This window comes from Hakea prostrata, chromosome 5 (assembly GCF_041222555.1).
Source record: "Hakea prostrata isolate BN-2017 chromosome 5, UWA_Hpros_2, whole genome shotgun sequence".
Classification (NCBI taxonomy): Eukaryota; Viridiplantae; Streptophyta; class Magnoliopsida; order Proteales; family Proteaceae; genus Hakea; species Hakea prostrata.
Genome location: NC_142604.1, coordinates 2,522,429 through 2,536,381, shown reverse-complemented (window position 1 = coordinate 2,536,381; position 13,953 = coordinate 2,522,429). Strand labels below are relative to the sequence as shown.

At 37.5% G+C, this 13,953-nt stretch overlaps 2 protein-coding genes across 3 annotated transcripts; one reads left to right on the top strand and one right to left on the bottom strand.

Moving 5' to 3' along the window:
* The first annotated feature begins 290 nt into the window (after window positions 1-290).
* Window positions 291-2,158, top strand: LOC149014372 (peroxidase 49-like). Its single transcript, XM_089155589.1, has 4 exons — window positions 291-718; window positions 795-986; window positions 1,114-1,279; window positions 1,375-2,158. The coding sequence occupies exons 1-4, from the start codon at window positions 485-487 to the stop codon at window positions 1,782-1,784; spliced, it is 1,002 nt and encodes a 333-aa protein (XP_089011715.1). The 5' UTR covers window positions 291-484; the 3' UTR covers window positions 1,785-2,158.
* Window positions 2,159-4,777: 2,619 nt separating this feature from the next.
* On the bottom strand, window positions 4,778-12,853 carry LOC149014371 (SUMO-activating enzyme subunit 2-like). Of its 2 annotated transcripts, XM_089155528.1 has the most exons (11): window positions 12,622-12,853; window positions 12,418-12,507; window positions 12,050-12,133; window positions 11,712-11,930; window positions 10,265-10,366; window positions 9,596-10,051; window positions 9,261-9,490; window positions 8,031-8,124; window positions 7,751-7,933; window positions 6,883-6,980; window positions 4,778-5,373 (listed from the first exon to the last, which is right to left on the bottom strand). In XM_089155528.1, the coding sequence occupies exons 1-11, from the start codon at window positions 12,652-12,654 to the stop codon at window positions 4,983-4,985; spliced, it is 1,980 nt and encodes a 659-aa protein (XP_089011654.1). In that variant the 5' UTR covers window positions 12,655-12,853; the 3' UTR covers window positions 4,778-4,982. The 2 variants fall into 2 exon arrangements, with proteins under 2 accessions (XP_089011654.1, XP_089011653.1); XM_089155527.1 differs by lacking the exons at window positions 12,418-12,507; window positions 12,622-12,853 and having other exon boundaries at window positions 12,050-12,333.
* Between the last annotated feature and the right edge of the window lie 1,100 nt (window positions 12,854-13,953).

The window sequence follows — 13,953 nt, the reverse complement described above, 5'->3', positions numbered from 1 at the left end:
AAGCTCCCTCCTGAAGATATAATCGTGGTGCGCTCAAGCTGGATCAGATAAACCTCAAGTACAAAAAAAAAAAAAAAAAAAAGACACCACCACGTAAGTAAACAAACATTTTCACTAGTCAAATGAGCTGAGATTGTGGCACACACTGTAATAGGTGACCTAATTTGGTCCTTTTCTCTACAGTATTCCACCATTCACATTAATATATTTCCTGCTCTATATAAAATAATGAACAAAGATCAACAGTTTCTTCCATGCTATATGTAAAATAATGTACAAAGATCGACAATTTCTTTCATGATTTTGGCTTTTCTGATTCTTGTGTCCTTCCCTTTCTCTGGCTTTATTTAGTAAAGCTTGCATGTTTCCTCTATAAGTACTGAACACACCTCTCTCAACTTTCATCACAGCTGCAGGAAAGCTTCAAGGTCTTTCTTCCTCACTAGATCTTTATCTTCAGTGCCTTCGGGAGGAGAAGATCTAAATGGCATTTCATTCCATTAGCCTTCTCATATTTCTCTCACTTCTTGGCTTACCCTACACTTGCTTCTCTCACGGTAACAGTGGCAATGGAGGTAAGCTCTGTCCGGAGTTCTACGAGCATTCATGCCCTAAAGCTCTAGATATTGTGAAGTCGGTCGTCTCCAAAGCTGTAGCAAAAGAAGCTCGAATGGCTGCTTCATTACTCAGGCTCCATTTTCATGATTGTTTCGTTCAGGTATGTTTTGTGTGAAACAGCACTTCTTAATTCTTTAATTTGTGTGGATCTGAACTTTATTCATCTCTATAATCAGGGATGCGATGGATCACTGCTATTAGATAGCAGTGGGAGTATAGTGAGCGAGAAGCAGTCGAACCCTAACCGGAACTCTGCAAGGGGCTTTGATGTTGTTGACGACATTAAGTCCGCCCTTGAGAAAGAATGCCCAAAGACGGTATCTTGTGCAGATATTCTCGCTATTGCCGCCAGAGACTCTACTGTTCTGGTAACTATAAAATTTTCTTTCCATGTGAATAGAAAATTAAAACTCAACATGTCCATTCACGGGTGATAAACATTCTGAGGGCCCACCTTACTTTTTTGATAACTAATCATTCATTCCTACTGTGTAGGCTGGTGGTCCAAGCTGGGAAGTTCCATTGGGAAGAAGAGACTCAAGAACTGCAAGCCTAAGCGGCTCAAACAACAACATCCCTGCACCCAACAACACTTTCCAAACCATTCTCAACAAGTTCAAGCGCCAAGGCCTTGACATTGTTGACCTTGTTGCCCTCTCAGGTAATTACAAACAATTGGCTTAAACTAACAATTTTAACCTTCAAGCTGCTATAAGTTTTAGCTAGTAATATTATTTACTGGTGTTGCATGTGTAGGAAGCCACACCATTGGGAATGCTAGATGCACCAGCTTCAGGCAGAGGTTGTACAACCAGTCAGGCAATGGGAAACCTGATAGTACTCTGGACCAGTCCTTTGCAGCCCAGTTAAAGAACAAGTGCCCAAGATCTGGTGGTGATCAGAACCTCTTTTTCTTGGATGATGTTAGCCCTACCAAGTTTGACATTAACTATTACAAGAATCTCATGGCTTCCAAGGGCTTATTGAGTTCTGATCAAGTTCTCTTTACTATGAGCCAAGAAACTAAGGACTTGGTGAAGAAATACACAGAGAATTCTGAGCTTTTCTTCAAGCAATTCCCGAAGTCCATGATCAAGATGGGAAACATCTCCCCCTTGACTAAATCCAGTGGGGAGATCAGAAAGAACTGCAGGAAGATTAACTAATCACTAAGCAAGGTATTATCTTTACCAAGAAAGAAAAACTAAAGGGTCATCTGACTCATCTTATATCATTTGAATTAATTGATATGGTTTTAAGTTTGTTCAGCTTCCAAGGCGGTTTTTGTGGGGCGAGTCTCTTGAAATATGTTCTCAATAATATACTTTGTCGGAAACGTGACAAAAAAAAATTCGGTCAAGAGGGAGCTTTTTCTTTTTTTTTTTTTTGTTGTGTGTGTGTTTTTTTTTTTTTTTTTTTTTTTTTGAATTTTGTATTTGAGTGATTCAAATGTATGAAGAGAAGTAAAATTTCTGTGATAAGAAATAGTGGAAATGGAGGCATTCATGTTCTATATGATTCTTTGTTATATGGTTGTTCACCAACCCATTCCATGCCAAAGCATATGGACATAAATCATTTTCTCAATAAAATTTTACATTAAAATCTCTTACATCCCTATTACTGCAAATCTAAGTCTAGGAAAATTAAGACTTTCTTAACGACCAGATTTTGAATTGCCCATGAAGACCACAGAACCATGAATCTCATATTCTCATAACATCCTCAGGCATGCAGATGGAATCTAAGGGTGAGAAGCACCTTGATCTCCCGCTTTCTCTCTTCACAGTTGTAGAACCTCAAAAAATGTGAGCCACATATGGAGTGGGAGACCCCTATCCATACAAAAGATAGCAGTTTCAGAGGTTCCAAACAAAATCCACTTTTATAGAAGGACATGAATGAATGCCCAAAATCTAAAAATCCCCAAAACCCAAACCAAAACCCAAACGTCTTGTGTAGAAATAGAAACTTATCCTCAATCGCATTCTCTTCCCAATCTGACCGTTAGAAGCTCTCATATATTAATCCCTACCCGTCTCTCATTTTCTGATCTCATCTCTTCCCAGAAACTTACCTGAAACACTTCACCTTTTAAGGAAGGAAAGAAAGAAAATGGGGAAGACAAGAGACATAGATTCCTTCGACATGTCTACCTTAGGGATCAATCTTCCTCACAAGTACGTGTTATAAAGATTATGATCGATTTTGTTTCTATGTGATTACATTTATTGACTTCTTCTCATCTGGGTGTTAATGGTTTGTGAGATTTTTTTGTTGATGTTGGCAGCAAAAGAAGAGGGCTATCGAAGTGTTATTCCGGAAAATCGCAGTCATTTGTATCCATGGCCGACATCCACAGCGTGGAAGATCTGAAGAAGAAGAGGAAGAAGTTTCCAGATTGGCAGGGGACATCATCTGAATCTTCTTCCCCTGTTCCTTCTCCGTGTCGAAGGGTTTCAAGTTCAAGCCAGTGTTCCTCCATGCCTTTCATCGATGTTTAACTTCTCAGATTACTCTAATTACATTACATCAACATCACCCAATTTCTTCCTAATATTCAACTCTTTGACAAGAAAAAACCACTTCAAAGAAAAAAAGACATGAAAAAACCAAAGCTCTGTCTTCCCTCTCCATCTATCAAGGGATGGAAGGGCCGAGGCGTGATGACCCTCCAGCCAAGACTTGGGGCCTATAATTACTAACCAAATATGCTTTTCTTTTCTCCTTATATGGATGGTTTATTCAATGTACCATTTTTGTAACAGATTAAGTAACCTAAATTGATTAGTTTTTGCCTTGTGTTGATTTTTTAAAGTTTATTTCACCACGTCCTTGGCTTTCAAAATTTTCCATTTAGGGGCGGTGGGCCCAGGGGATGGGAGGAGAGAGAGAAAATTTATCTAGTAACATATGGATCATTCATTTTTTTTATAAATGTAAGATATATGTACCAACATTACATCAACTGATTGAATCTATTTGTAAGTCATATAAAAAAATTATAATTAAATTTAAAAAAGAGAAGACAGAGAGGGGGAAACTGTAAAAAAATGGATATTCAAACTTCAAACTTATTATTTTAAGATGAAGTTCTTTGTCTTATATGTTCACATATGTTTTTTTTGTATGTAAGACTAAAAATCTATGATTCATTAAATGCTCTGGCTCATGGTTCGGATTGTGGGAGATTGGGTGGAGAGAGAGCATCTTTCTTCAAAAGTTGAGTAGGTGTCATACAACCAACGATAGTCCTTAATTTTTTTATACCAGTAGTAAACTTGGATTGGGATAAACTTTGATAGGTAACCAACATAATTTTGGCACCACCAATACAAGGTTTCAATTATGCACACAGATCCTCTGTGTCCAGTCCATCCAACCACTAGATGGACGACATTTGGGTGCACAAAGAGCTAAATTGTTGGATCCATAACTTGCTTTAAAATATCTGACAGTCTAGCTCTTTGTGCGTTTAAATGTCGTCCATGCAACAATTGGATAGATGGACGCACAAAGAGCTGGACATAGGATATCTAGATCCTCCAATCACACATTCACACTTGACTTGAGCATAGCGAATTGGCCAATGTCATACTTCAAAAAATTGTATGGATAATAGCAAACCAAGCACATCCACCAAAATAAGGAAAACCTAACAATTTCAAGTTTCAACTAAAAAGAATTCTATAACCTTCCCTAAAACATAGAGATAAAGAACCACTCCAAGAATTGAGCAATAATTGGACTACTTCTACCCCTGTATGCGGTGGTCTAATGGTCCCAAGCTTACTCCCATGCATTTTGGTAGTATATGTGACCTAGGCTCGAATCCCCTCTGTTCCTATATTTCTTGCATTGGACAGTTGTGTGCTCTTTGACCTAGACATGAGATCCCTACTGGCTTTTGTGGACTATATATTGGGCCTCTGGTGGAGCTACATTGACAGGGCCGGTGCTTCGTTAGTAATAGTTCATAGGGTTAATGCTTGCAATGGTTAAATTCGAAAGTCCAAACATTGCATAGCAGGTGGCACAAGGTCGCACTATTGCAACCCCTTTTTGTTTTGACCACCCCCGCACCCCACCCCACCCCCAAAAAAAAATAAAAAAATTGAACAACCTATTGTGTGCATATCCAAGGCATTTTCAACATTTAGGGCCTCAGGCACCAGAAATAACATGAAAACTCCTCCATCGACCAAGTAGGGAAAAAAAAAAGAATGTTACAACTTTCTAGTCTACCTATTCACAATGAAGGCCCCGGTTTAGGCTGTTTAGCTATGAACAAATGCACCACTAGGTCAAGTTGATAGAGCAGTTAGAGATATCAGAAGAATAATTGTCTCCCAAATGATACAAAATTAGGATGGACGAAGCTCCTCCATGGTCAATCCTGAAGAAGAGTTGCTCCGGCTACAACACTCCTTTTTTATGGTTTCTAAGTTCCAACTACTGAGGACAACAACGTCATCATCATCATCAATTACTTCAAAATTTTGGCTGTCTTTATCATCAGTACCACAAGAAGTTGAAGTACTTGCTGTAAAGGTTTCAGAGTGTGCTCTTTTAGTCCCAGAAGAAATAACCTCTATCTCAACATTTTCCTCGTTCTTCATCAGCTCCAACTGAGATAAAATCAATGCCGTTTCTTTGTGGCCAATCAGCTTCTCATCATCTTTCATCATTTGGGATGCTTGACCCCATCCAGATAGAACCATTCCATCAGGTTCTTTCTCCTCATCAAATTTTTCCCTGCAATGATCATAAAACATCAATAATAAAAGAGAAGCCAAGCCTGAAAGAACTATTGTGATCAAATGATTTGCACCTCACATGCCCGGTAAACTGTGTATGACAATGCATGATAAAGTATACCAGAATGGCTTTGGCAGTCAGCAAATGAAGTGACCAGGAGTTTAAGAGGTATAATCTAGAAACATCATATATGATGACCAAACACAATGTGCCCTGACACTCCATAAGATGTCGCCATTTTCATGTTACACAACCTTCATTTCTATGACATGTTCATAGATTGCATACACGAATTCAAGATATAAAATCTTCACTGAATACAGTAATGTAAAAGTTATATAAACGATAAAAACTTAGACAACCTAACGAAAACTAAATCCTAGACCAGGAAAGTACTGTGAGAAACTTTGTTAGAAGGAAACAACAATTAGAATAGTTCGAAGGAGACATTCCATATTAGACATAACTTCAGTAAAACAACTCAAATAATCAAAATTGTAGCTGACAGATTAGTTCAGCAAATAACACATGTATCTAAAGCTTGACAAAAATCTGAGAAATCCAATGACAAAGAAATTTTGAGGGCAGAACAGAATTGCACAAATTGACTAATACAGCCAGAAATTAAACAGAGGAATAGAATTCTGCAGGTACAAGAAATGACCAAAGGATTGCAAGATAAAAAAGGAAATACAGATTTATTCATCCAAAAAAATAAAAAGGAAATACAGAGAGAAGTAAACTGGGAGACATGAATGAAACTGAAGACAACCTAGCATATTGAGGCAGGAGCTAACACCACTGGATCTGCAGCAGTAAGCACTAAATCCACAAAGCCAAAACACAGCAAGACAATAATATTTTTTCTCTTTTTTTTTTTTCTTCCTTCAAATCAATGCGAGGGCCTACATACATGTATTTACAGTTACTACAGAAACCTGAGTAGAGCTCTTGCATCATCCAACCAATAGGAAAACTCCAATCTTATCTATTCAACATCCAGAGAAGAAAAGCTCTAAACCAGTAACCAATAGAAAAATGAAAGCCCAAGAATTTAAAAAAATAAAATAAATCATAATCCAAGATAACCTTAACAATCCTCCCCCCCCCCCCCCCGGCTTCAAAAAAAAAACCACCATTTAGAATCGGACCAAGGTTTCTAAAGACTAGGCAGCTAGAAGCTGGAATAAGGATAAGGTTTCTAGAAGCTGAAGACCTCTAGAACTGCAGGGTTTCATGTTGGCTGTGAATGTTATAATGTCACAGTCAGATTTTTCTTCTCTTTCCTGCACGGGTATTGCCTCTGGAACATTGATTCTGCATCACAACCTCAACCTTCCTTGTTTCTGGATAGGAAGTTAGTAAAGTCACATGAAATTTTCATGTGCATGAGCATTCGTGTGCATAACCACACATTGCCATTAATAAAATAACTTCTAACATATTAGAAAAACTTCCCTTAAAATAATTTAGCCAGTTAAAAACACAAGCAAAATGAAAGCAAACCTGTGCTTAATACTAATATCACATGACAATTCTTGTTGAAGATCCTCAACAGTGAGCCTTGTCCCACTAGTAATCGGAGAAGGGAGCTCAGCTAGCACCTGCAAGATAAATACAAGATCATTAGAAGTAACTCAGACCCAGCAGCAAGCAACCACTAAAATGTGATTCCAAAAAAGAAACAAAAATAGAGAGCTCAGTAGGAACATGTTTTCCTAGCCAACCTGCCAATATTTTTTTGTTGCACTGAAGAACAAACAAGAGTTTTCTCTCATGACATTTGAAACAGGTAACAGTGGAGTGGGGTGAGACCAGAGGAGGCAGGTTCACAAGAAAAGTAAGGTTCTGAGCCACTTGTATATGGCAGTTTTATCAGAGTAGTTCTTTGTTGGCCAAATTACCCTCTGCACATGTGGGAAATTTCAGTTCCAAAGCACTTGTACACATGGAAGAGAGCCCTCTTCCAAGCACCCTCAGGACGTCCAGCATAACAAGCTAAAAGGTAAAATAAATGATTGATTTTATAGCTGACATGGCAACAGAAGAGGATACCCCCCCCCCCCCCCAAAAAAAAAAAAGAAAAAAAAGAAAAGTGTGACATGAAAAGTTACCAAAGGTCCCTCATCTCATAGGCAGTCCAGATTTGCCACATCGTTGATTCATGAGACCAAATTAGGAAAGAGCACCTAGTAATAGATATCAATATAACCTACTAGAGAACCAACATTGTTCAATAAATGCAATTTTCATTAGCAAACATAAATACTTCTTTGTTGTTCCAAAGCACTTGTACACATGGAAGAAAAACAAAATAATAAAAAGCTGACGTTTTATCAGGTTTTTGTCACACACAAGAGTGAGATAGCAATACCTTCTTCAGGTTTGCTTCATAATTGGCTACCATATCTGCATCTAGGTCATCACCAACCTCATATAGAATTGCTGAACCATTCATAACAAATGGCAAATTCATGCCAAGCTTGGCTTTAACAATCTTCTCAACAATGTCTTGCAGTTTTGTGCAATACAAGTTAACCTCCAGAGACAGTAGCGTCTATTCATAAATTGCAGGTGATCAGAGTGCAGTATTTCAATCACAAAAGTTTCAATGTAAAAGAAATTCTATAAGTCCATAACAAATACCAAAATACCTTTGAACAGACAAAACATGATTTATTAGGCTCAAATGGCTCCACTGGCATAAGAAGCATCCTTTTTAATGGATGTTCAAGACAATATGTCATCCTGCACAAGTACACATCAGATTAGAATCCATTATTGAGAAAAGAATTAGTGTTTGCATTTACATTTCATATTTATACATTCAAAATAGCTCCCATACAATTTAGAAACTTAAAATCACAATTTTAGAGCTAATTACTTTTTCAATGATATTGGTTGGAACTGGTAATTCAATTATTAAATATAAAAAGGAAGATGGAAGTGTCCAACTTGAATAACGACATATACATACTGCTAATATAGCTCAGAAAAATTTAAGCACCACAAATTCACACTCAATAACCCCCTTCACACCCCACCCCCCGAAACCAAAAGAGAAAAACTTCAAGCATGGAAGAAGGGAAGTGGAAGTCAAACTACAATGTTCTATTGATGACTATTCATGTGAAAAGTAGCACATGAACAATTCTCCTCATTAAAATGCATCAGTTATGGATGAAGCCAGTGCACTTTCAGGAGCTACATGGCACGAGGTGTAATTTCCTCTTCTTGCTTCTCCTCTCAAGTACCCTCGTTTCAGGGCCTTATTTTATTTATTCAGATGATCTCTCCTCCCTATGAAATTAATTTCACTTGTTTCTTTTCCCACCCCATCCCCCAAAAGAGAAACCAAACTCCACTGCGAACCCCAAAAAAAAATAGAGGAGTCTCACTTGCCCAGAGTGCATACAGACCAAAATTAATGATACCTGCAGTGCAGTGTGCCTTCTCCCTAAAAACATCATACATGCACCTCTAGGTGTGTATGCTGGATACAGAAGTTGCTGACTAGGGAATTAATAGACTAACTTAACCTGATTTAGATCTAAAATGGTCCCAACCCAAATATTAGACTTGTATTTTGAACAGGACTATTGCAATTAAATTATGAAATGGATCTCACATGCAACCAGTATCCAGTACAAATTCCCCATGCATTAAGATCCATAAACATGGGGTTCATATTAATTTTTATTGTCTGCTAAGATCTAATTCAAAACCAACCATTTCATGAACTAGAACAAAATAAGCATACCCTTCTTTATACTGTACCACCTATTATCATATGGGGAAGAGGGTGATTTTCAGAAGATTAGGACAACTAAAAGCAATCATGAATATAACATGCTTCAGTGAGGGCCCAAGGTGTCATTTCATACCTATAGCTTTGTACATCATTCTGAAGAACCTTGGTTGCTTCAATTGCTATCAACCCAGCAACAATAGCATTTGTTGTGGCAACAGCATGAACTATATTCCCAGCAATGCCTTTAGCCTCAAAGAGGCTGTGCATAGGAATGCCAAAAGAGGCTGCCCGAATATTTGCTGCTGCAGTAACAAATTCTACAGCTAACTGATCATCTTTATCAAAAATTAGGTTACCAATTTCCTATAAATAAAATCACATAAGACATCATCATTAGTATTGAAAATTAAAGAGATAATGAGGTAGAGAACTTGTAAACACATGCAGAATACAATGATCAAGACACACCTTCTTTCGTTCCCCTAGAAATAGTTTCAAAGATTCTAGGAAGACTTCTGTGTTTTCCAATGTGCTCCAAACATCTTGAGGATTCCTAAGGCCCAGAGAAGTCATTGTAGACACCAATAATGGATCACCAACTGTAGTTTTCTCAAAGTTCCCAGTCTGTTGAACAATCTTGTCAGGCAGGACATCCATGATATATATAGGTTTTGGTCTATTTCTATTTTTCCACATTTCTTCATTGGCTAAAGCAGTTTCAATGTTGTGTCCAAAGACATGATCATATATTCTCCGCCCGTACTCCTCAGGATTTTCACCTTCACTTTGTTCAAAGGGGTCTCTAACAATTTCTGATGAACTAGAAGCATCATTGGGACATACATAAAGATCATTCTCCAGATTCTTGTCTCCAAACAACTTTGCAAAGAGTAGGTCCTTTGCCCAGACAATACAGTGGACAAACTGCAAATTTCAAGTAATGGTTCAACGTCACGCATAAAGGAATTCTTACAAATGATATTCATTCTAAAAATAAAAACCACAAAATACTCGCTAAGATTATATTATTGACCGTAAAATTCAAAATGATATGGCTACAAAGTATCACACTCCAATATATACTCCAGCAGTATGTCACTAAGAAGAAAAGCACAAGTGCAAGTGAATGGACAATACCTTTGATGGAGTACTGGTAATCGTGCATACAGGATATGTTTTTGGGGTTGGTTTTGACTGGCATTCATAGCATTCGGTTTTACCCTTCACATGAACAGTGACCTGTTCTTACAATGGAATATAAAGAATATCATCTTCAGAGTTAACCAGTCAAATCAACATAGCATGATCTTAGAAAGTCAAGAATGAATACCCCAACATTTTAATAACCACATACTACATAAGTGCAAATTCAAGATTACTACAAGTAAAATAATCAAGAAAAGAAAATGAAAGGAGGGTGTTAGTACACCAATACTGAGGTGCATACACCTTAGTAGTATAGTACAAGGAAGCTATAGGTGATCGATTCCAAACTTGGAAAGTAGTTTGTTAGGACTGAGTTGGGATTGAGCTAGGGGCTATTAAGGGGAAGAGAGAGACTGTGAAAGGGGGAGATAATTTGGTGCAAGGAAAAGGGCGAGTATAGCTCCTAGGTGAGGGGAAGACCCTCGATTAAGGGGCAGTTTGAGTGGGGATTTCAGCTTGGGGTTCACCTTGTATTGCAGTCCTTTGTTATCCATCCATTTTAGTGTCGGTTTAATCAAGGACTTCATTTACCTCTAAGTTCTGATTTACTATCAAATTGCAGTGTGTGTGTGTACGGTGTTGTGTATTTGTCATTGAGATTGAGCAGGAGAGGAGCAATGATTGCAGGGCCTTAACCAATCAATTGGGGCTGAATGAAGGGCCCTATCAGATTTTATTTTCTTTCGGGGGGTTGAGATTGGGTGGGTGGGTGTGTTGTTCTTTTCTATGACTCAACATTAGTATTCCTTATATTGTAACTTCTCTCAAGGGATTAAGAAACTAGTTATCATCTATGAAAAGTGTAGTAGCAAACCAAAAACCTAAAACAATAGTGTAAAAGGTACTAACATTAAAATTTTCTTCTGATATCAGCCAACTCAACTGACCAGTCAAGTTATTAACCTTGTAAATTATTAAACAGAAAAAGGTCCATAAAGAAAACAGAATTACATTAGTCTGTTAAGTGTGACAACACTGCATCATTAATTCATTATGGTAGCTAACATCACCGTGTGGTGCAAAAGTTTCTAGTTTACTATTTATAAACCTACAGAACATCTGGTCTCCCAACTGTACAACGAAGGGGAAAACTGCCAACTTCCATGATACAATGTTAGGCAACCAAATATGTCCTATGATTACATCATGTATTCAGTGAGATTTTTATCAAGTTACTGAATTAGCAGCAACTGGACAGTTTGCAAGTAGTCTTGTTAAATGGAAATCTATGACTCCTATAAATTGTCCTGACCATTAATTTCTCATAATATCAGAAATTAGAAAGCTTCATGCAATTTCATTGCCCTTACATTAGTAAAAAGAGACAGCAGCAGAGTTATAAACTCGATTGAAACAATACAGTGTGAAACATCATCACCTGCCCTAACAACCCAGTTGTTCCACTTTCAACTAGAGGAACCTCAGCTGCCAAGCAAAGGCGATTCACATGTCTTCTTGCATCCAAGTTGTCAAGACCATTCAAAACAACATTGAATTGTTTGAAGAAGTCCACATTGAACTCAGGATCCTTGACGTTTGCATGGTAGGCTTTAATACTTATGTGAGGCCTGAATCTTAAGACAGCCTCTCGAGCAACCTACGAAATTAAATGGACAAAACTGGGGTTTGAATAAAATCAGCTCTCCGTTGAGCATAAATAACATAAACCAGTGGTTGCATGTAACAAGAAGCAATCCTCAAATTCAACTTCCTTACTTTTGCTTTAGATTGTCCAACATGTGATTTTCTAAACAGAAATTGTCTATTTAGGTTACTCACTTCAATAGTATCCATGTCAATCTGCAAGTACGAATAAACAAATGTGAGATTTATATGTCTAAAATATAACAAAACACCAGCATACACTAGCAAACGTAGGAAAGAGCCAAAAAAGCAGAAATAAAGCACCAAGGCCAAAGTGCACTCAATTTTTGTAAGCCATAGAATTTCATTCATTACTGATAACTAGGCGATGAGGAATTGCAATTTTGTTCATTAAACCCCTGAACCAGACACAGTGTGGAGGCAACCAAAAGCACCACAAAGTAAAAAGGAAGAAGGTGAAATTGGTATAAACAACTTACAATATGGATATCTTGGAAACCAGATAAAACAAGAGTTTTAAGAAGCTCGCAACCGATGCCGCCGGCACCAACCATCAGCACTTTTGAGTTCTGCACGTTAAAGGTCTAGTTTCTTCAGTTGAAGTCGACTAAATCCTCTCTGATGCATTCTAGTAAATAAGACCAGTAGAGGAAGAACAAAAGAACCAGAAAGAGACGTAATACCTCGATTGCTTGAAGCTGCTGCTCTGATGCCATTAAGTCAAGTTTGCGGGAGAAAGAGAGTGGTGAATACTACAACATGGAGATCAACTAATGGTTTTCCAGTGATCGACGAAAAGGAAAGGAATACAAAAGGGAGAGATTAGAATCTCTCTGGTCGTCACGCGTCCACACTCTACCCCAACTACATGCTTCATAGAAAAGGTGCCAAGAAAATCAAGAACCCGCTACCTCCTTTACTCATAGACTATCCAACAGAAGTAAAGAAAAAAGACTATAGCCTCCCTCGTGTCCTTGTCTGTATAACGTCTCTTCAACTCCCTCCGAAGGAGGTTTCCGCGAAAAAGGAAAAAAAAAAAAAACCAACCTCCGCAAAAAAATAAAGAAAATAAATTTACACGAGTCTCCTCGGATTCCATTGAAAATAAGGAGCCCCCACTCTAAAATTAAAACCTTACAAACACCCCCCTCAACTTCTATCACCTTTATTTAGGACCCTTAACATTTAAATTAGAATTTTAATAAAACCATATAACTCTCAATATATGATAAAATAACTATAATGCCCCCATTTAAACTTTCTATTTTCAAAGCCATCCCATCGTCAACACCAAAGATTCATTTTTCATAGGTACCCACGACACCTTTTCCTAGATCTCATAAATCCGTCACCAACACCCGCGATTAGTGTCAAAGGAGCATTGTCAAGAGAAGCAATGTGTACGAATTTCACATGCAAGTTAATTTAGGTGTTAATTCCCTTGATGAACTCATCTTTTAAATCTTTTTACGGAATCTATAACGGAAGAAAATGCATCGACAACAATCTAAATCAAAGTTCGAGCAACAACAAACTACAATAAGTTTCAACAAAAACTATTGAAATCACATTCAATATGTATACAATAATCATAAGTAATATGGCTTCGTCAACCAAAGGAAGTTGTAAAAAGAACATGGAAGCCACAATTTTCAAAAATCAATTTCTAAAATATTTACAATTTTAAAGCATAAACTACCCATCAAAATCAATAAAACTACACACTTTGCTAAATTTGAGCCCGCAATCCACATTGGACTCTCTCTCTCTCACACTCCACTTACTGCTAGTTCATTTAGCAGTTTAGTTAAGCCAATATTTTTGCAAAAATAGAAAGTTTAGTGGGGGGCATTATAGTCATTTTACCGTAATTCAGTATAATATGATTATGTTAAAATTATAATTTGAATTTTGGTAGTACCAGTTAACGGCGTCAGACGCGGAGGGGGTGTTTGTGAGGTATTAATTTTGTAGGGAGTGCACTTTGTGAAAAACTTCATACAAATTAAATAATA